The following is a 21,741-nucleotide window of genomic DNA, read 5'->3' on the forward strand; positions in this document are numbered from 1 at the left end:
CTAACTCACACATAACATATTAACAGAATCATTGCGTTTACTTTTGGGATTTACACCACTGAATGTTGTCGCTAAAGTTGCCTCCTAACTAGCTGTCTGATCATGGAAACCAGTTGACTACGTCAGCTGTGGCGGTGTTGAAAAGCGCCTATTATTGCAGCAGAAAACGCCTTTTGGAGCTCTTATCTATCTGAAACTACTTTTATGTTGCCAGGTTGGAGTAACCGCGCAAGGGACACATTTATGTTTGTTTGTTTTTTAATTATAATTAGTTGAACAAAAACAAACCATTTATAAACCACTTTTTTTTTTTACATTCATTATTCCTGTTTTCAGTGAGGTAGCTGTTGTAACTGTAAAGCCTTGAACTGATCCAAAATGCTGCACTCACAAGACTAACAGAGGCTAAAAATAGACATGGTATTTCTCCTGTATCAGCTTCTCCTCACTGGCTCTCTGGTCAATCCAAAGTTGAATTTAAAATGCTTCCCCTCACTAACAAAGTATTGTATAATCTGGTCCACTCATATCTGAAATGCTGCCCATGAGAGGAGCCTGGCAGCGTGACTCTACCAAGCTGAACACCTCTTAGTTGTGCTGCAGTCAGGATGCTCGGGGACCTCCCAGGATGCACTGAGCATTTCTTCTCTACTCACCTTTTTTTCCCCCCTCACCCTCCAGGCATTTATAGACTGTGACTACAAGTCCATAACTTCTATCTTCTCTCTCTGTGCTCCCCCAACATGCTTCCTCATAGGGGATCATCACCTCGTCAGGGTTTTCTCTCTTATACTGAAGGGTCTTTACCTTGCTATATAAAACGTCTCAAGGCTACTTGATGTGAACTACTGCTATAACCAATTTAAAAAATAAATAAATAACTGATATCTGTCAATGACTGTAACATTGCTGTTTCCACTATCAGTAGGAAGCCAGATTTGGGTATTCAGCAAAATATGCAAGAAGTTCTCAATATGTGTGAGGCCTTTTTTTCCCCCTAATTATCAAAATAAAGCAGAAAAACGACCGTGCAAAAGCCCATGTTTCTCGCTTAATATTTAACTGCAACCTATCAGTAAGACTCAATTTTATGGAGCTTGAAAGCTGTGATAAGACTTACTTGCTATAAATTGCTGAGATTTGCATTTCACTTTTTGGCAATTAATAAATCAGGCACTTGATGGCTGCAGTTTCCCCCCAGGATTTCAGTGACCAATAATCAATATTGAGTGCCAGAAATACCACTCTTTACTTTGTTAGTGACAATACTACCCACACTACTGTGCAGACAAAAGTCACTATTGTGTGCAATCCTGAGCTTGCTGAGGTGATTCTGCTCTGAATAAACCAAAGCCTTTATTTAGGGAATCAGGAATTTATTCCAGAAAAGTTATCATAACCAGGACAAAAGCCCTTTCTACCCCTATGAAAATACATTAATGTGAGAAGTAAAGTAAAACACATGGCTCATTTGGAGTTTTTACATTTCAAAACTAAAAATAAATCAAAAATACAAATAGGCAGGTACAAAAAAAATGACATGCAGTTTTCCAAGTTCAAAAGTTAACACTAGCCGAACGTAGAAGTACAGTGAGTATGAAAAGGAAGGGGGGGGTGGGGAAAAAAAAAATTAAGCTTGCAATTCAAAATCTGCGTTGTTTATTGGGAGGTCCATAATCTCCAGGGCCAGGGAGGCCTCTGGGGAAGCCACCCTGACCACCTCCAGGCATGCTGTTGTTTCCTGGCCCTGGCAACATTGGAGAATTCTCTGCAGCCAAGCCAGGAGTACCAGCTGGACCAGAGCTGCCACCCAGAGAGTTTCTGTTCATGGGCATCCCATGACCACCCATATGCATCCTCATGTCTTGCTCCCTGTTCTCAGAGAAGTTGCCCCTGAAGCCCTCCTGCTGCCTCTTCATCATCTCCTCATTGCGCAGCCTCATCTCCTCCTCTCTCCTGCGGCGTTCCTCCTCCTGTCGGAGCTCGGCTTGTTTCCTCTTCTGCACTTCCTGATTGTGGAGCTCCTCCATCCTTCGCAGCTCTTCCTGCCGCCTCAGGAGGTCCTGCCTCATCAGCATCACCTGATGCTCGTGTCTGGCCGCCTCCATCTCAGCCTCCAGCTTCTCCTGCGCCTCTTTCATGTTGCGGTCCACCATCTCATACTGCTGCTTCTCCATCTCCATCAGGGCCTTCCATCGCATGGCATACTCATACTCGAAGGAGCCGGGCTGAGCGAATCGTGGCGGCTGCTCACGCTCTTTGTGATACTGCTGGTTTTTGTTGACCAACTTTTCTGGCAGTCCCTCCTCTTCATCAAACTGTTCCATAGGCTCCACTGTAACAGGCCGGGGGAAAGCTGTCATAAGATAAGCACCATCAGAGCACTTATCCAAAGCCTTTCTTGCAGCTGGCTTTGAGGTGAACTCCACTATGCCCTTCCCCGTAGGCCTCCCTCGGTCATCCACTATGACCACAGCTCTTTCTATCTGGCCAAAGACTGCGAAGGCCTCCTCCAGGAGCTCGTTGGACACAAACTCTGGCAGATTCTTCACAGTTAAAGCAGCTCCGTGTGTCGCAAACCTCACCCGTATGGGCCTGCCTCTGAAGGGAGTATCATCTAGCTCGGCTCTGGCGATCTCTGCTATGATTCTCGTTTCGAGCCTAATGAAGCCGAAGCCTCTTTCCTTGTTAATAAATATCTCGCTGGCTTTTCCATACTTGGTGAACAGCTTCTCCAGGTCCTCCTCGGTAACACCTGTTGGTAAGTTACCTACAAACAGCCTGCTCCGCTGGGTAAAGGTCTTTTCCCCGGGCTTTCTGAAGCTCTGCAGGTCCAGGGTTAAGGCCTCGTTGGGGTTGGTCTGCTCGCTGGGCTCTGGCTGCTGCCCGTTGCTGTTTGTTCCTTCGCTTTTCAGCTGCTCTCCCAGGCGGTTTGGGCCGCGGTTCTGCTGGGGTCCTCTGTTTCCTTGCATTCTCGCAATGGATTTAAAATCTGAAGTAGCAAATGGCTTGTTAAAAACACAGAAACTCTTTGCAAACGGTAGCGCACAAAGAGCGGTGAAAATGGCGAAGGTACGTGCTACCGCTACGCTATTGTGACCTCAATTCGCTGCGACATCGGCGACGTAGTTTATGTGCGACGGTACGAGAAAAAACAACAACACTAAAACAAAAACGATGCAGTTATTTAAAAAATATGTAAAATTGTAAGTGTATAAAAATAACAAGGCTGTCTAAAATGTGTTGTATATATGTTTCGTTCCTTACTACGGGTGCTTTAGACTTTTGATTTTTTTTTGTTTTCTTACTTCTCGCGATAGTTCGCCCTCGTCCATAGAGACTGTCATCGGTGAGCGGGTGATTTCGCGGGAATTATTCCTGTTGCTGCAAGCTACTGAAGATAATCGTCGATATCTGAAAATATCAACACATACTTGATCTTAGAGGAGTAGAAACTGAAGTGCAAACGTCTTTTTTCTTCGGTAAGGTCGTTATATCTGTCATATTTTATTAATTTTCACGGTATTCACATGAAAAGTCGGGATGTTTAGGAAAAACCCAGACAACTTTACTTGCACTCGTAAGCACGTACTTAAGTGGGCTGTGCTTTAAATTGATAGCCTTTGAAATTTAAAATAGAACCATTTCTATGCCTCCTGTGCTTTTATTCAGGAGAGTCATGTTCTCAGACCTAAGTGTACAGAAGGAGGGCTCCTCTCTGCTCTGCCGTCCTGCCTCCGAGGACCAGGGCCCGGTGTTTGAGAGGACGTCTCTGGCTTATAGTCAGTGCTCTGAACGCTACAGAGTTGGGGAGCGGAGCTTCAGCCGCCAGTATGCTCATATTTACGCAGCACGACTCATGCAGATGAGGCCTCTGCTGTCAGAGAGAGCTCAGCAGAAGTGGGGTAAGCTCAGAGCAATCTTACCTACATCAGGGACACTGAAACATTTGATTTCTATTTCTTAAATCTGTTTTTTTCTGTTCTGTATCCGTCAGGATCAGATGTGGTAATCAAGAAGCTGTGTGATCTAGAGACAGCGGAGCAGTGTTGCATTGTAGGGACTCTGTTCAAGCGTATGGACTTGCAACCATCTATTCTGAAAGAAATCAGTGAGGAGGTTGGAAGTAGTGCTAAATTCACCCCACACATTGAAAGCAGCTACTGGATTGTACTTTTAACAACTTTCTTTTTCCTTGCTCTCCAGCACAACCTCCTGCCCCAGCCTGCACGAGCAAAATACATTCATGAATCAGATGAGTTGATTCTGGAGGATGAACTACAGAGGATTAAACTAGAGGGGAAAATTGACAAAGACAAGTGTGTCACAGGTTGGTAGTTTTTCAGGATGTCAGCATCAAATGAGCTGTGGATGTATGAGTCTGATGTAGGTGTTTCTTGTTGTCTTTCTTAGGCAGCGTCATTGCAGTATATGGTGCCGAGAGGAACGATGGGAAGTTCACAGTTGAGGACTTTTGCACAGCGGATCTTCCTTTGCAGAAAGCAAGACCTCCACTTGACTCTGACAGGTATAGAAACACATCTAATTGGTGTAAATTCCTACCTGTAGTGATAAACAACATTAATTGCTTTGCCTGCCTTCATACAGGTTTGTGCTCCTGGCGTCAGGTCTGGGTCTTGGCAGTACTCATGCTGACAGCATGCTGGGCCTACAGTTGCTTGTCGACATGGTAACTGGTCAGCTCGGTGACCTCGGGGAGCAGAGTGGTGCAGCAACGATTTCCAGGGTTCTGCTGGCGGGAAACCTCCTGAGTCAAAACACTCAAGACAAGGATGCATCAACAAAGGTGGGAAAATGTGGTTTGAACCTTGTCATATAGTCACGTTCCTCCCAAGTCACTCATGTGAACTGGTTTACTTAAAACATTAAAAAAAATATTTTACCCTTTCTCTGGTTTTTTGTTTTGTTTTTTCCCCCAGGCCAAGTATCTTACTAAGAAGACTCAAGCTGGCAGTGTGGATGCCATTCGTTTACTAGATGAGTTGTTGCTTCAGCTGGTGGTAAGTCTGAAGATTGTGACACAGTTTACTTTAATGATAAATGTTTAAGTTATGATTCATAACCTCCAAGAGAGCCAAGGGAGGACCTGTGATACTGTATGAGAAAGTGTGGAAGGAATGATAGATGGGGATGGGATTAAATCAGGGATTCCCTTTGAGCCCTTCATTTTTTGCAGTGGTGACAGGCTGGCATATGAGTTCAGGCACGAATCTCCACGGAGTATGATATAGTTAGGTGACACTGCTATCTGTAGTAAGAATAAGGAGCAGGTGGTGGAGAAGCTGGGGAGGTGGAGGAAAGTCAGTCGAATTGAAACAGAATACATGTGTGTGAATGAGAGGGAGACGGGTTGGAAGGCGAAGGTGTAAGAAGCAGAGGTAGTGAAGGTGGATGAGTTCAAGTACCTGGGGTCAACCATCCAAAGCAAGGAGTTAGGGCTGCATCTAAAGATAATTTGGTAGTCAACTAATCTGCCAATTTTTCTTTAATTAGTCGATTAGTCAGTGATTATTTCAATAACTCTTATCTCCGATTCCTGTGGGCAAACCTCCTGTTCTGGGCTCCAGTATCTCATCTGCTCAAGTCTGCCCACCTGTGAATATCACCCTGTTATCACCACAGCAAATTGGAAGGAAAGCTCCGCTTTGCACAGTCTGCATTTACTTTATTTGATTTCTGTGAAATTCTTTCACATTTTTTTTAAATCCCCGTTTCCATTTTCTTCTGTCCTGCTTTGCAGTTAGCACTACTTTCTTCTTCTTTAGTATTGAGTTCAGTCTTGGCAGACGAAATAGGGGATACTGCCCTCATGGTCCCCTGTAGTATATTGCAGTTAAAAAACACATTTATGTGGTATTAGAATGTGAGACGTCGACAGTAAAATTACATGTCGCTAAATTTTCATTGTTGACGTCATTGATTATGTCGATGAATCGTAGCAGCCCTACAAAGACTGCACAAGAGAGGTGAAGAAGAGCAGTGGCACAAAGGTAGACGAGTTGGACATGCTGTAATATATGGTGTTTCATGGAGAGTGAGAAGGATGGACAGGACTAGAAATTAATATATCAGAGTTAACGCTCAGGTTGAGCGGTTTGGACACAAAGTTAGAGAGACAGGCTGAGGTGGTTTGGGCATGTGCAGAAGGGTGATGGTGGATAAACTGGACAAAGGATGTTAAAAATGGAGCTGCCGTGCAGGAGGAAAAGAGGAATACCGCAGATTATTACCGTCTGAACAACTCTACTGTTTTGTTTTGTTTTTTTCTTTTGCTACACATTACTGTCTCCTGCTGATTAAGGCCTCGGTTCCTGTGGATGTAATGCCTGGCCAGTACGACCCCACCAACTACACCCTCCCACAGCAGCCTCTCCACCGATGCATGTTCCCCTTGTCGTCTGTTTACCCCACACTACAGCTGGCCTCCAATCCATACCACGCCAGCATAGATGGAGTGAGGTAATCAGCGTCACACATGTTGTTACAGTGGGCATGCAACACTACAAGTATACAGGCTAATTTACACCATAGAGCCCTGCTCTCAAAAACTGACATGGATGTAACGCTGTCTGTGTCGCTGTATTTGAAAAATAAGTGCTTACAGTTTACATTTTCAACATGTTTAGCACTATTTCTTAAATCCAACTTCACAGACGCACTTAGCCTATGTCAGTTTTTCAGAGCAGGGCTCCATTTATGTCTCACGTCCACTTTAATATTCACTCCTAAGTGCAGATATGTTTAGGTTTACATGTATTTGCTTGTTTCCTTGAAGGTTCCTCGGTACATCAGGGCAGAACGTCTGTGACATTCAGAGGTACAGCAGCAGGGACAGCCACTTGGAAATATTAGAGGAAACGCTTCGACTCCGACATCTGGCCCCGACGGCACCTGACACATTAGGTTAGTTGATACAGAATAAGATGCAGAGCCTCTTGTAAATCTAAACACACTATTGATTTATTGACAAGATTTTCTCTGAATCGCTCAGGTTGTTACCCATTTTACCAAAAAGACCCTTTCATCCTGGAAGAGTGTCCCCATGTTTACTTCAGTGGCAATGCCCCTACTTTTGACTCCAAGCTCATCAAAGGTTAGTGCATGCAATTTGCATGTAAACAAAAGAAACTTTGTGGATGTTATCATATGATCTGTTTTAGGCTACAAATGTACTATTCACACAGACTGACGTGTAATAAATAATTAACTGTTGCTGCTCGTATTCTCATTCCGCTAGGTCCGGATGGCCAGGAAGTCCTTTTGGTTACCGTACCAGAATTCAGCAGCACGCAGATAGCGTGCCTCGTCAATTTACGCACTCTTCACTGTGAGCCAATCAGCTTTTCTGCCTTCTCTGCAGATGAAGATGAGGAAAGTGAGATGAACGTAAGCCACTGAGGACACAGCTGATGCTTTTTTTTCTTTTTTTTTTAAAGACTAATTTCTTTTGGCCACAGAAGGATCAAATGAACTTCAATCCAAAAAACACAGCTTCTCAATAAGATACATTTACCTCATGGCTTCCTTTCAGTGTTTCTGTTAAAATAACATTTGTTTTTGTTTTTTTTCATTGAACTGAAAGAAAACCAGCAAATGAAAAAGAAGAGTCCCTCGTGGTTTAATAAGAAGCCTTTATTTGAAAAATAACTCTTCTAACCCATCTGTGTCTGAGAAAACATGATAAAAACCTCTGTACTCCTTCATCTGTTACCAGCTTCTCCCACATTTACTGAATGTTCACACTGTAAAAATATTTCTGCCATATGTGAAGATCGTGTAAATAACTGTTTTTTTTATGTGCATCCACAATAAACTTCTTTTCATGAAGCATTCGTAGAAGTGATTGAACGAGTCAGAGAATAATGAAGTGTGATCTTTGGGAAAAAAAATCAATAAAATGGTTCCATTTCTGTGAAGAGACCTTATTTCAAATGTTGATTAATAGATGTACTATTTTAATATAGCTGATATTCTGTACATTCCCATTGCTTACGTCGTACAAAGACGGGATCCCTAATTTGATTCTTCAGCCAGCTCTAAGTACAACACGGCAACGTGAACTACAGTTAAGAGAGGACGGTGGTTTACTGAAACAAGCCACTTGTGTTTTCTTTAATAGTCACTGATCTTGTAGTCATAGTCCATGATGGAGTCTGTGAAGCCGCCAGGAGTTGAGGACTGTCCCTCTCCCCAGACCCAAGAGTCATACCAGGATGTAGTGGCCTCTGTTGTTGTGGGAATTGTGGTTGTGGTTGTGGTTGTTGTAGGGGGTAACGTCGTTCTCATCGACATGGCCTTCATTAATTTCCGCTGGCGAAGACGACGGATGAGAGCAATCTTGCGTTTCCGTCGCTGCTCAGGACTGAGTCGTGAATTTGAGGAAGACCCATTACTGGGACCGATCACACTCCTGTGGCCATTGTTGACTGTGGTGTACTGTACTCTGCTATTGCTGTAGGCAATTCGAATTGGCTTGTTGCCGTGGAGGGCCATAATCTGCAGAAAAATTAAAGAAAAAAACAAAGATGCTTTACTGAGTACTGCTAAGATGCACATGTATCGAGGCACTTCAAGTTGGGACAGTCTTACCTGTTTAATGCGGTCCCAGTTGGACTTGGCCAGGTTGAAGCTGCAGGCAGTCGCGCCCGACTCATAGCCCACCACACAGAGTTTGGTCAACGAGGAGAAGCCCTCAGCTCGAGCCGTCACGCGGTACTCCCCGGGGTTAAGCAGACGCCAATAATCCCCCGTTGGTGCTACAATGGCAACAGTAGTGTTGAGCACAGTTTGAGCTATGTTATGTTTTATTACATCCTGAGTGATGGTGTGAACAGTATACTGACCTGTGGTCACGTCGTGATTTATCCCCTCGATAGATATAGTAGCGTTTGCAATAGGGTTCCCCTGCTGATCTTTCACAATCCCTCTAATGCCGCGATGCACCTGAAGTACACAAATAGTTACATGAGTGAAAGAAACAAAGTACAAGGTACAGTTGCTGAGTAGTAGTTCTCTTCAACTGCTCAGTAAAATCAGTAGTTTAATTTTTTCATGAGTGAACTTTGGAGTAAAATTGAGTAAAATTATACTTGGATTGATCCAAAAAGCTGTGGTTTAATGATTCAGTTATTCTAAAATGATTCCACTCAAAAATCATCCACAAAAGAATCATATTTGATCCTACTCCCATTTTGATGTTGCATTTGAGTCTTGAGTGGCCTATTTTAAGTGATATGCAAATTGTTTTCATCATTGAATATTTTATATGTATAATATAATAAACTGTTTTGATAAGTGGTGTATGAATTTAAATACCTGGGATCAACTATTCAGAGCAACGGACAGTTAACTTATACAGCCAAAGCAAACATTTGCCTCCAAGAGCTCCGCAAACTGTACAACATATGACATCGTCTGTCAGTCGACCCTCAGTGGACAAATCTACGGATAAAAGGGAGCAACCTCGGGAAAAGCAATACAGCGGAGGAAACATCTCGGCTGGACAGAGGAGGAATAACTGCACAATCACAATGCTATAAATCACAGTTTTAGGTACTTTTATTTTTATGGGTTTTTTTTAGAAATTTTAAAATCCAACATTATATCCAGCAGGATGTTGAATAGTCTTTTCACTGCAGACTGAAGCACAGTCAGGACAGGTTACAGTTTGTGTTTGTTTGGGACTAACCTGCTCCATGAAGATGAGCATTGCTTCTCTGTTTTTCTCCCACTCATATGCCAGCTCGCTCTGATGAGGGAACTTATCACAGCCCAGGAAAATGGACAGCTCCAAACAGTTGGTGTGCAGGTAGCTGAAGTCATTCATACCTGCAGGGAAGATCAAGAGCATGTATTGCAACTACTGTCCACCAGGGTGTGCTATAAACATACGTGGGAAGTTAAACGCACTGGTCTCTACTTACTGCCTGTGACTGGCTTCCATTTGGCCCGGTTGACAATTCCAAGACCCCCTCCTGGTGTGTCTCCTTGGCAGGATCCGTGATGGCTGTGTGTCATGGTCAGGTGTGTGGAGGCATAGGAGATAGCTAGCCACCTGAAGAGGGATTCGTCTGCAGTCACGCGGGGCTCATCTTCAGGTTCAGCATAATGGTAGCCTGCACTTCTTCCTTTGTCATCGTCTTCTTCCTCCCTGTGCCCATAACCCTGGTTGTACGCGTGATTGTAGCCATGGTCGTACCCAGGGTCATAGCCATGGTCGTACCCAGGGTCACGACCATGGTCATAGCCAGGGTCGTGACCATGGCCATAGCCTGTGTCGCGACCATGGTCATAGCCTGTATCCTGACCATGGTCATAGCCTGTGTCGCGACCATGGTCATAGCCTGTGTCGTGACCATGGTCATATCCATGGCCCCGCCACTCCTCTTCTGGCTCTGCATACCCTCTGCTTCTCCAGTCTTCCACTGGCTCCTCATGGTAGCCCCTTCCCCACTCAGATACATCAAAACCTTCATCCTCATACCTGCAGACATGATTCTAAATGAATTATTAAGCACTATTTTGGTGGTTCACAGAGGTGAAAAATTTGCATTTGGACAATACGTGTGTACGTAAAGGTACAGAAACAACAACAGAATAAAGCTAGGGAAACAAGTCATACTGTCTCTTCTTGCGGCTCCGAGGTTTCTGGCTCTCAGCAGGCTTGTTGAGACGTAAGCTGTCATAAGGATAGGCCACAATTCTCTCCCCACCCTGGAAGTTTGCGCCCAGCACAAATGGATAGCTTTTCATCCAGGAGATTATGGCCCTGGTTTCCACAGCAATCTGGAACAAAAGCAGGAAGATCAGGATCAAACAGACAGAGGATCAGAATCTCATGTAACATACTTTTCTTTTTGTTTACCACAACCTGGTTAGTCTCAAAGGCTTCATATATATATATATATATATATATATATATATATATATATATATATATATATATATATATATATATATATATATATGTGTGTATTTGTTTGTTTGTTTCTTTACCGAACTATTAGCTTCAAAGTGCTCTGGTATAGGCACATGATGGTTGGGGGTGAGTTTGGGCACCATGCCCTTATCCTCAGCATCCCACAGGATACTATTCAGATCAGGGAAGTTCTGGAAGATGTCAAAGCCCTCATTGGTGAAGTGACCGGTGGTCCAACTGCTCAGCTCTGATCCCTGCAGAGTAGAAATTGGGTAAAAGGGACATACTCATCTAAGTAGCCCACTATGTTTCACAGACATTTCCTCTTTGTTTTAGACAGTATTTAAAACATGTTGTCATTGATTGATTGTTTTTTACACCGACCGCTTCAAAAGCTTCCTCCTGTCCGTCAGGGTTGAGCGAAGGCACCAGGTGGATGCGTATTCCCTCCACCAGGCGCTGGGCTCTGGGGTTTCTGTCTTTATACTCTTTGCACAGGTACTGCATGAGAAGCAGGATCATCTCCCGACCCACTGCCTCATTTCCATGGAGACCTGCCGTGAAGCGGATCTCTGGCTCACCTGTGGGGACAACCGGGGCGAGACTGTAATTGTCTGTCAGCCTTAATCTGCTGGTGTCCGCCTGGTGTTTATTAGGATTTGTGGGATACCACAGTGGTGCCATGAAGACCCAGCATAATTTCAACGAATCAGCATCCCAGACTGTTTGAAATACTGCACATTACAGCATTTGTGTTGTTATAGCACACATTACAATAAGAACACGTTTATCTGCCCGTTTCCTGCTTGAGATCCCACCTATTTCGTGCTCTGTGGGGTTGCCAGAGATTATCATAGCAACAATTTCCCGTCCCTTGGAGCTGCGGCCCAGGCTGTAGATGGTGGTGATGTTAGGGCACTCCTCATTCACTGACTTCATAAGCTGAATAGGTGAGATAAAGACAACAGTAAATGTGCAAAGCATTGTATTTGATTACATTACACACTACAAAGCAGATGGTTAATAATGAATATTATGTTATTGTGGAAATGTCATGTTGGTCTCTGGTGGTTCAAATGAAAACCTGAGAAGGAATGAAGCTGCAATTTATATTAGAGCATTTAAAGCAGACCTCCTGGAATTCTATCAGCCAGCAGATAAACTTTGCAGGGAAACTCACATCAACCATCTCCGAGTAGCTGTGGTGTTTGAACTGCAAGTAGTCCACGGGAGTCACTTCATTTTGCCTGTACAGAACATTAACTGGATCTGTTTGGAGAAAAGAGCAGCAAAATGTTTCATTTTCTGTGTTTAAGGTGTGTGTGAGTGTGTGGGTATACGACTCACCAGGCAGGGGGCAGCCTAGGACCTCCAGCCTCATACAAAGAGAGCCGTTCCAGCTCTGCGGGATAATTCGCATGTAGCGGGCCACCACGGGCACCGCAAGCTGGTTCATCACTGGGGTGTCCTTATCATTATTTCCAAAAAACAACTGGACAAGAGGGGAGATGTGAATGAGGGGCAGAGGAAGACGAGTATTGGTGCTTGTGGAAGTGGCACAGTTTTAGATGAACTCACCCAGTCGGCGTATCCATCGTGGATGGTGGTCCACTCTCTGCTGTCATTGCTGAAAGCCAGGAAGTAGGACGTCACGTAGTCATTGCTGAAAGAAGAAGAGGGCAAATTGTTGGGTTTAGGAATGTCAAATGATGCATATTTATGTCTGTGTGTCTGTTTGTCTCTTACTCATTTAAGGAGTCCCGTCCCTGAGTAATGACTCCGGTGAACTCTGTCGCCCTGCGAGCATCTATCTCAAACCAGTGGATAGCATCCTCTGAATTTGCACACCACGCTCCACCTCTTATGTTGTCCTCATCATCGGAGCCCTGGGAACCACAGAGACCAGAATACATGCTACTGAATCCTTGAACCCTTTTAGCATCTTGAGTGCCAAAGCAACATATCTACATTTGCATCCATTAGCAGAAAAGTTTGGATAAAAAAACAAAACAAAAATGAACATTGCTGATTTAAATACTGAGGACTTAAAAGGATCCGTCAAGCATGTACCACTAAGGCAGCTCCTGGAAGTGACAGAACTAACAATAACAGTATTTTTCAGTGTTGCTGGCAGCTGGTGGTTATTTCAAGGCCTGCTTGTAAGTGCATAGCCCCGCCCTGATTGTTGTGTACCTGCATGTTTAGGCGCGCCCTCTGAGGTGCAAAGTGATACTGAGACATAGAAGAGGCTGAAAGCTGATCTGGCTCGACCTTGTGGGACTCCAGCCCCAGGGGAGGACACTCTGCCAAGCAGAAAGAGAACATTTAAATAATGTGTTAATTACATTCAGCAAAAGCTTACGAATACTTTCCAGATATGAACAGATGTCGACTTACTCTTTGGCTCTTTGAAGACACGTGGCCTGTTCCTGGCTCTCTCCTCTGCCTCCTTTAGCTTCTGCGCTCTCTCTGTCCGAGGCCAGACAAACAGTCTTAATGCAAAATAAATTGCGCCGTCTTGGCTGATTTTTTTTTTCTTTTACTCTGCCCAGAAATGATGGAGGAACTCAGTATTATTTTACAATTTTTATTTGCCAAGTCCTCAGGAGGACCTGGAGGGCCAGAGTATGGTTAAAAAACAAAACACACCAGATGTTATGATTTAGCTTCCAGTCCAAGTCTGCTCTGAAACTATCATCATCATCATCATCCCTCTGACCTGGACTTTTACCATGAAGGAAGATTGCTGAGTCTCTCACCCATTGTCATTATTCATATTCTGACACATACTGGAGCGTGATGCTGGTTACATGGCTGACAGTGAGAATGTAAAACATGTTGTAGGCTCGCTCACCCACAACACACACGCGCCCATTTACACAGTATCTGTAGATGCACATAGTTGTGTTACAGAGGAATGCAGCAACTCTCAGAAACTTCTGCAAAACCATTTCACCTTAGACCTAGTCTGGGTCAAAGTGTGCACACAGGAAGTGCCTCATTAACACCAGTCCTGGTGGTGTTATATATCACTTGCTCTGGGCTTTACCCTTCAACTTTACGCACAGCAGACACGTGGCACAAAAGAGCTGAAATACTTCTCCCTTTGTTGTCACTCCTCTTCATCCCTCACTTCCAATCCGATGCCGGCACAGCCTTCTTAGCTTATCTCTCGCTCTTTGCTTTTGTTCCCAGCCCATACGAGATTTCTGAACTCTTTACAGCCCTAATCTCCATTTTATTTTGGTGGGGTGAACTTTTGTCCCTGTCATGCAAGTTAAAGCAAGTGCCTGAGACGCACACATTTGTATGCATGGAAATCACATCTGCATTCTCTTAGTGTGATTAGATATGACTGAGGGGAGACAACATCGTTGTTAGTACTTTTCCACTTGGGTTCACGAGGCTTTGACAGGATTACGTACGGTGGTGCAAATAACAAAAAGAAGAATCCCATGTGGGTCTTCTTACCTCTTTCTTCCCTCTCCCTCTCTTTGGCTGCTCTTTCTCGCTCTTTTTCCATCCACTTTTCATCGGTCTCGTCTTCTTTTCTCTCTGAAAACAACAACAACAACAAAAAAGGAAAGAAAATCACTTATAATTTCATAGAAACAACAACGATTACCACAGAGCCATGCACAGTAGTGCACTGTATATGCATGCTTCTTTTTTTGTGGTTTTGCAAGTCATTAAGAAATGTAAACAGGTCATCAAGGAACACTTGAAAGCTATTGACCCAACTGTTGTTTATCCCTTTCTTTTGCTGTTTGCTTTATTGGCAGGAAGTTCTCTGTGACTAAACCAATAACAGAAAACATTCGAGTATGGTTGTGATTCACATGTGTGCGAGCGGGCGGCCACATACTCATCCCGTACTCGTCGTAATCATCATACCAGGTCCCCTCATAGGGCGCGGTGGCGGTGGGCTCTTCTGTGTAAAAAAGAACAAACACGAAGTCAGACGACTCGTTCAGCCCCTCGGAGGCGCCGCTACTTTACAGAGTCAGGCTTTATGGGATTACATGCAAAATTTTACAACTTAGCAGTGGCCCGAATTATTCAACCACAAGAGGAGTTTTCTGTTTTGATGCTGGTGTGATGCCCGCTGTATAACGTAGCTGTTAAATCTTCAATTCCCCATTTATGAGAATCATAACTTTGCTGGGCTCTGATCACAGGGCTTTTTGTTGCTCTACAAGAAAACTGTGGAAAGTTTTGTTGACTGTGTGGAAGAAATAAACCCACCCACTCCTGTGAGTAAACTAGGGCAGGTCAGCTCATAGATTAGCTCCAGTGTTATTCTCATGTGTTGCAATTCTACTGAAACACAAAGTATGGGCTGGCTATTTCTTTGTATCTTAACTCTTACTAGAGGTTTCACATTAGTTGAGATTTTGTCATGAGAGTCAGCAGTCACCTGGCAGGATTTCCACCTTAATTTCTGGGCTGGTGTCTTTACCATCAGGTGACGGTTGCACCTCATCTGCAGGAAGAAGAATTGAAAAGGTCAAGCTGAGAAGTGATTAAGTGTAACAGACAGAGAAATGGGAGAATAAAAGCAAGAATGCAGAATGGCCAAGTATGAGTGAATCATTGGAAATGCTGAAGGAGCATAGGTACTGTACAGTAGTGTGGAAACACAGAGTAATGAGAGCATGCCATTCCAATCCAGATGAGTGTCACAGGTCTGCACGACACACTGTTTCCAGCATGCATTTGATCCCGTGGAAAAAAAGTCCTCTGTTGACTTCAGCTGGAAGAAATAAAGAGCGCTCATAAAAGTTTTCTCCAATGTGTCTGAAAATCGGATCCAAAAGATTACCGGGTATCTGTTATTAAACGTTATTTAATCAGAAGTTTACGCAGTTCCTTCAGCTTAAACAAACCACCGAGTTTACTGAGTGTCCAGCTGATTAATCACTGAACATCCTATTCCTAATCACTTATCCAAATAAGGGTTCGTAAGAGGCAGAAGCCCTTTTTAGTTGTCAGAGGACAAAATGCAGGGTACATCCTGGACAGATTGCTGGCCCACTCTCTGTAAATGTCTCCCATACTGCAGTTTACTCCTTTTTTCTGTCCTTCTTTGCTTCTTTCCTTCTGTTTTACAAAGACTAACGCTGTCTTAGATCATCTAGTATGTTTCTGAAGAAAAGAAGCACAAGTGACCACTTTCATGGGGAAATTGAAATATTTCATTTTTTAAAACATGAATTTAAAAGCTTCCTGATAATATCATACAACCCAGCACTGTTAAAAAAGACACATTTGATTCTGTAACTATTTCTGTACACATGACTTCTCAATTAGCATTAAAAGAATGCACTTTAAACTCTGACAATGATGCTTTTTAACCACTGCCTGCAGTTTTTATTTCCGAACTGCAAAGCAGTAATGATAAGACAAAGGGGAAATTTTGACCTAATTGAGTTCTTGTTGTTTGACTCTTTCATACTTAAAGATATAAACAAAAAAAATTACTAATTGCCATTATTTTAAATGTCAAGTTTCACAAGACAGAGAGTAAAGCATTTGTCTCGACTCAAGTACCTGGTTGTATGGCAGGGGAGTGCCTAGAGGAAGGATGTGGGGTGGCATCCATCCCCTCTGAAGGTGAGGGTGTTTCCTAAACTTTTAATACTATTGGAGTGGATTACTATTAATGCTACAATACCTAACACCATCAGATGAGAGAATTTACTATTTCATCGAAGTAAGGTTTTAATTTACTTGTACCTTAGTATTTCTATGCTGTTGTCTACTTCTACCCCATTACATCTTGTATATAAGTGTCACATTTTGTACTCTATACCAGTTATTTTAAAGCTGTAGTTACTTGTTAGTTCGAAGTATCTAAAGCAAGCTTTCTGAAGTACAAGCTGATGATAAAACCCTTACTATTACTTAAGTGAAGAGTCAAATTGCTTGTAAAATTATTTTATGCGCAGCGTCAGTTTCTTTAATACCAATTTTCTGCATTTTTGATTAAAAAAATATATTTAAGACAAATTATTTTTTTTCCCTATGGGGCCCCTGCCTTATTCATGCCCCACACCTTGGCCTACCCAACTGAAAAATTCCTGTAAACACCCCTGTTAGTTAAGTAAATTCATGATATTTCTCAGAATTGTTTCAGCCCCCCCCCCAATAAATAAACAACTATTTTATTTCTTATTTGTTTCTAGTGACCTCCCTGGGATTTGCCACATGGATCTAATTATGCTTTCATCATCTTATTCATGTTTCATAAACTGCCTCCACACTAAACATCCTCAATCAAAACAAAGACACAAAAGACTTATACGTACATGTGGCATCCCAGTAATCGCTGTCATCTGTTCCAGGCTTTGTGTCAGGGGCAGCAGGCGTTGGGCTTACTTCTTGCCAGTAGCTGTCATAGTTATCGGTCACAGAGGTGTAGAGGTCTGTCTCGTGTGCTTTGATGTAATCATCGTAGATGTCAGGCGCCAAAGTGGGCACTTCTTTCTCTGCTGGTTTCCAATAGTCATCGTAGGCATCTGTTACAAGAGCAGCTGGGTCTTCCTCATCTGGTTTAAAGTAGTCTTCATAGGCATCTGTTACGGGGGCGTCTGGCTTCCAGTAGTCATATGGGGGATCTGTTATCGGAGCCTCAGGCTTTGGCCTGGAGAGTGTGGGCTCAGGACCCCAGTAGTCATCTTCTGGGTTCCAGTAATCAGTTTCTGAGAAGGAAACAGACACAAAAGCTGGCTGATGGTGGGCTCACAAGTCTGGACACAAATATTTTTATGGTTCTCTGGTATTTTGTAATGTTCTGATTATTGAACTGGATCTGTACAAAATATGAAAGAGAAATTATTTTTCCTCTTCTTTTTGTAAAACACTAACCTTTCAAAGAGGTTTTGGAAAGTACAGGTAATTTATCCATAATGCTACTAGTTTGCCAACAGTCAGGATATTGTGTATTAGGAAAGCAAGGATACACCACTACTACTTAGACATATTTGTAGTTTTAAATTTGTATTTGAATAAAAACAACAACACCCCCCCCAAACAAACAAAAACAAACAAACAAACAAACAAACAAACAAACAAACAAACAAACAAACAAACAAACAAAAACAACAACAACAACAACAACAACAACAGCCCTGTAACCCTCGATGGGTAAAAAAATCATGAAAGAGCACAACTTTTTGCCTAATCGCAATAGGTGCTATATTTACATCTAAATGTGTCTGGCACATTTCAGCCTATATTTCAGTGTTGTGATTTAGAGATTTAGGTGTGTTATGTGAGGCTAATGTAACACTGAGCTGGTAGCTGGCTCAGAAATGAGGAGGGGGCTACATTTGATCTTTCTAACTCTATGCCTGCAGAGTTTTGTCATTTTCGGTAGCTTCTGGGTGCAGAAGCTACTAAGCCTAATGTCAAAGTGCCTAGATCCTGCATTTGGATGGCCACCAGATGGTGATAGCTGTGGTTGCACTAAAGACTTCTGGTCCTATAGAAATCTGTGGGAAAACAGCTTTCTGTCTTGACCTCTCTAAACACTTTCCTGTTGAGCTCAGTTTTTTGTTTTGGGTCATGCTGGATAGAAATGGTCTGTTTTAAAAATCTTGGTCATTCCATGTATCAAAATGGAAGATTATCTGCGGTATAAAACCGCCCTCTCATGAGCTCCAGTTTCACCAAGATGGCAGAAACAGCTGAAACACTCATCTCAAGGCCAGACTTCAGAAACCAATGGGTGATGTCACGGCAGATTCCTCCATCTGTCTACAATCTGGTATTGTACAAAATAAGCTAATGTGGAAGTGACTTAAACTCTCTAATATTCAACAGTGTTGGGACAACGAAGTCATGCTGCATAAAACTTTAATGAGATTAATCATCCCTGTCAAGTTTTTCTGTGGTCATTTTATGGCCTCTGACCCTGTTGTTTGAAATCTTCTTCAGCATTGCATGATCATGATTTGAATGGTCAGATTTTATGTGGACAGTGTCCTCAGGTTCTCACATTCATCCCACACTCCTCTGCAGCTCACCATTGTGTTCACATCCAGCCCTCAAAATGCTTGAGGTTACGGCTTTCAAATCTACAAACCAGAGGCAAATCCACTTCTTTTATGCTCCTGGTCCACCCCAAAACGGACTTGAATGGCATAATTTTACGATTTACATAACTTTTCTCAAAGGTGCAGTAGCACTGACCAAATCCTGTTCAGACTTTGATGCATACAAAGGTTGAAGTTTCCATTTATATTCTCATGTGTATATCCCATTTATATTCTTATATTCCCAGCCTTTAAAAAAAAATAAATTGTTAAACAAGTTTTTCCAAGCCAGTAGTGGAAGGCAATTTAAGACACAGAATATTAACATATTAACATTAACACATATTAACAATATAGTTATATGAACTCAAATTTAGGAGTCAACTGAGTCAATATTTTCAAGCAGCTCCTTCGTGTGTGCCACTCACCGGGATCGGGATAGGGGTAATCTGTATATGGTTCGGTGGGTGGCTCCGTTGGGATCGCTGGAAATATAAGACGGACACAAGATTTAACAAAAATCAAATCCAAGTGATCAGTGAAGCAGGCTAAAAGCTTAGCATTCTCTACTCACTTGTTGTGGTCGGGGGCAAAGTTGTGGTTGTTGTCTTCTTGTCTTTCTTCTTTCCCTTCTTGTCGGTTTTTGGCTTTTTGGTGGCTTTGGGGTCTTTTGGCTCTTTGTTCTTCTTCTTCTTGTCCTTCTTTTTCTTCTTGTCTTCATCGGGTGCCCTCCTCACCCGGCTTAAAATACCTGGAAAAACAGGGAAAAGAAGCAGCAGAGAGACAGAGAGAGAGAGAGAGGTTTTCCACAGCTCACTCCTGACGGTTCTGTCACAAAACCTCTTGAGCTGATTTTAATTACTAAACAACAATTTCTAAGCAGGTCAGATTCCAAGTTATTAGGAAATAAAAACATATTCCTCCTTGCATACAGAAGCTAAAGACACAATTAGTTCTTTTATGAGGAGTGGGTCTGAGATTACGCAACTATTTCTTCACTGCATCACATTGCAGTGTTTCCAAGGAAAGTCCAGACTGCCAATTACATTTCAGTGGCTGCTTGAGGTCCATCAGCATTTCCTTTTGACTTTTCCTCAAGTCCTGTGGCACCTTCATGGAAACCATGTTTCTCTCTTTCCATTAGTTGTGCTCTATTAACCACAGTTCAGCTTTAATGATACAAAATCTGTCCAGATACTCAATAAATGTACCACTTTCACCTCAGCAGCATAAGCGAGACTCATCAAAGAGCTTATTTAATAGCTCCAAAAACTGGGCTTATTGCTTGAAGTGTGTTAGCGGGACTGTACAGAAGGGTCAGCATTATTCATGCAGGGTTTGAGCAACTGAGGCAGTGGAAAAGGTACGCGTCATAAAAAAATCTGTCTGCAAGATTCTTGACTCAGTGTCTTCTTCTCTTGTCTGGTGTGAGTTAAACCAGCTCATCTGTCCCGCTCCCTTGTGCGGGGAAACAGGAGTGGACAGGCGAGCACATGGACTTTGTCACGCTGTTGGAGCTGTCAGAGACCGAATCGTTGTGTGTTTGTGTCTGCATTTGCTCCATGTCATGCCACAACTCAAGCAGTACCTCAGCAGCTCTGATATCTTGTCGGCATAACACATCTGCGCTTTAAAAGTAGAAAATATAATTTCTTCCACTTACCTGCCTGGTTGGCTTCTGCTTCTCTCTTGGTCTTGATGCCGCCCTCCTCTGGGAGTAAGTCTGCTACAAATCCTTGCTCTCTTTCTGGGTCATCCGGCGACTCGTCTCGCAGCTGATCTCCAGCCTGCCGGAGAGAAACTATTCCCCCGGCGCTCTCTCCTCCTCTAGGGATCATCAGCAGGCAGCACAGGGCCAACAGAGCCACAGACGCAGTCACAGCCTGGCTCTTCATACCTGCTGCTCTTCCAACTCGCACAATCCTTTGGTTTGGAGTTTGTACAACTGTTCAACACTCACTCCAGTTTAATTGCCAGAAGGTTAAATTTCACCCTTAGGCCCCCCTGTGTGTTCTTTCCTTGTGATCCACACTTTTACTCGAGAAGGGAAACCTCTGCAACTCCACACATACCCACACAGCCACAGTGTCAACCAGTCCCAGACTGCTCTAGACAAGAGATGGAGTGGGAGGGGGGTAGAGATACACAGGGAGGGAAGGGAGGTGGGTTGTAGAGACAGACGGAAAGAAAAGATGCAAAGCAAAGCAGTAATCCAGTCAAATGAATAGACAGGGTTCCTAATTACCCCGAAGCCAGGGTCAGCTGAAAAAACAGCGTAAGGCTAGAGGATCCCCTCCACCTGGCCGACAAGTCAGAACAGGTGCAGTGCTCAGACAGGAGTTGGAGGGGGAGGATGAAGGAAGGCAGGTGAGGGCTCCAGACTGCAGGGTTTGCACCTCCTGGAGTTAAACGCCAATTTTTCTTCGTCCTCAGCTCTGGATGAATTCCTCAGTCACCACAAAGCAGCAGGAGAGGGGAGTGATTCCTAGGACATTGAATTCCACAAGCCGAAGAGGAGGAGGAGGAGAGAATGGGCAAAAGGGGGAGGATTGGGACAAACACAAGCTAATCCTCAGAGTGAGGAATTCCAAAAAAGAAGAAGAGGAGAAAAAAAAGGGAAACAGGCAGGAGTAAAACATAAATTCTTCTTTGGTACTTAAAAAAAAAGGGATCTCTGCTTTCCATCACTTCAGTGTGGTGCACTGTCGTTCATTCCTCTGAGTGTTACGTATTTTTCTTTCTCCTTTCTGGAGAAAAGGTTGTGTT

The 21,741-nt window shown here is 43.3% G+C and overlaps 3 protein-coding genes across 3 annotated transcripts; 1 reads left to right on the plus strand and 2 right to left on the minus strand.

Annotated features, from left to right (window-relative positions):
• Positions 1–975: 975 nt before the first annotated feature.
• nono (non-POU domain containing, octamer-binding) lies at positions 976–3,207 on the minus strand. The gene has a single exon (XM_005473138.4). It carries the CDS (start codon positions 2,970–2,972, stop codon positions 1,644–1,646), a length of 1,329 nt encoding a protein of 442 aa, XP_005473195.1. The 5' UTR covers positions 2,973–3,207; the 3' UTR covers positions 976–1,643.
• Positions 3,208–3,330: 123 nt separating this feature from the next.
• On the plus strand, positions 3,331–7,815 carry pold2 (polymerase (DNA directed), delta 2, regulatory subunit). The gene is made up of 12 exons (XM_003445529.5): positions 3,331–3,482; positions 3,673–3,905; positions 3,998–4,119; positions 4,207–4,330; positions 4,414–4,528; positions 4,609–4,807; positions 4,941–5,021; positions 6,323–6,480; positions 6,797–6,924; positions 7,013–7,114; positions 7,259–7,407; positions 7,604–7,815. The coding sequence occupies exons 2-12, from the start codon at positions 3,680–3,682 to the stop codon at positions 7,616–7,618; spliced, it is 1,419 nt and encodes a 472-aa protein (XP_003445577.2). The 5' UTR covers positions 3,331–3,482; positions 3,673–3,679; the 3' UTR covers positions 7,619–7,815.
• On the minus strand, positions 7,633–21,495 carry aebp1b (AE binding protein 1b). The gene is made up of 22 exons (XM_013271593.3): positions 20,639–21,495; positions 19,550–19,726; positions 19,404–19,460; positions 17,248–17,640; positions 15,357–15,422; positions 14,805–14,870; positions 14,411–14,494; positions 13,337–13,408; positions 13,133–13,242; positions 12,686–12,825; positions 12,518–12,602; positions 12,287–12,431; positions 12,120–12,208; positions 11,758–11,881; positions 11,324–11,520; positions 11,017–11,193; positions 10,643–10,806; positions 9,945–10,504; positions 9,710–9,849; positions 8,865–8,964; positions 8,611–8,777; positions 7,633–8,517 (listed from the first exon to the last, which is right to left on the minus strand). Exons 1-22 carry the CDS (start codon positions 20,868–20,870, stop codon positions 8,134–8,136), a joined length of 3,729 nt encoding a protein of 1,242 aa, XP_013127047.2. The 5' UTR covers positions 20,871–21,495; the 3' UTR covers positions 7,633–8,133.
• Between the last annotated feature and the right edge of the window lie 246 nt (positions 21,496–21,741).

The sequence above is a fragment of the Oreochromis niloticus genome, linkage group LG12, assembly GCF_001858045.2.
Source record: "Oreochromis niloticus isolate F11D_XX linkage group LG12, O_niloticus_UMD_NMBU, whole genome shotgun sequence".
NCBI lineage: Eukaryota > Metazoa > Chordata > Actinopteri > Cichliformes > Cichlidae > Oreochromis > Oreochromis niloticus.

Excerpts from the sequence above, each read along its gene's own strand:
- nono (XM_005473138.4), bottom strand. The coding sequence starts at position 2,972 with ATGCAAGGAAACAGAGGACCCCAGCAGAACCGCGGCCCAAACCGCCTG.
- pold2 (XM_003445529.5), top strand. The coding sequence starts at position 3,680 with ATGTTCTCAGACCTAAGTGTACAGAAGGAGGGCTCCTCTCTGCTCTGC. Across the intron at positions 6,925-7,012 it reads GACGGCACCTGACACATTAG|GTTGTTACCCATTTTACCAA; the intron begins GTTAGTTGATAC and ends TGAATCGCTCAG. Across the intron at positions 7,115-7,258 it reads TGACTCCAAGCTCATCAAAG|GTCCGGATGGCCAGGAAGTC; the intron begins GTTAGTGCATGC and ends TCATTCCGCTAG.
- aebp1b (XM_013271593.3), bottom strand. The coding sequence starts at position 20,870 with ATGAAGAGCCAGGCTGTGACTGCGTCTGTGGCTCTGTTGGCCCTGTGC. Across the intron at positions 19,727-20,638 it reads AGCAGAAGCCAACCAGGCAG|GTATTTTAAGCCGGGTGAGG; the intron begins GTAAGTGGAAGA and ends CTGTTTTTCCAG. Across the intron at positions 8,778-8,864 it reads AAATCACGACGTGACCACAG|CACCAACGGGGGATTATTGG; the intron begins GTCAGTATACTG and ends TTGCCATTGTAG.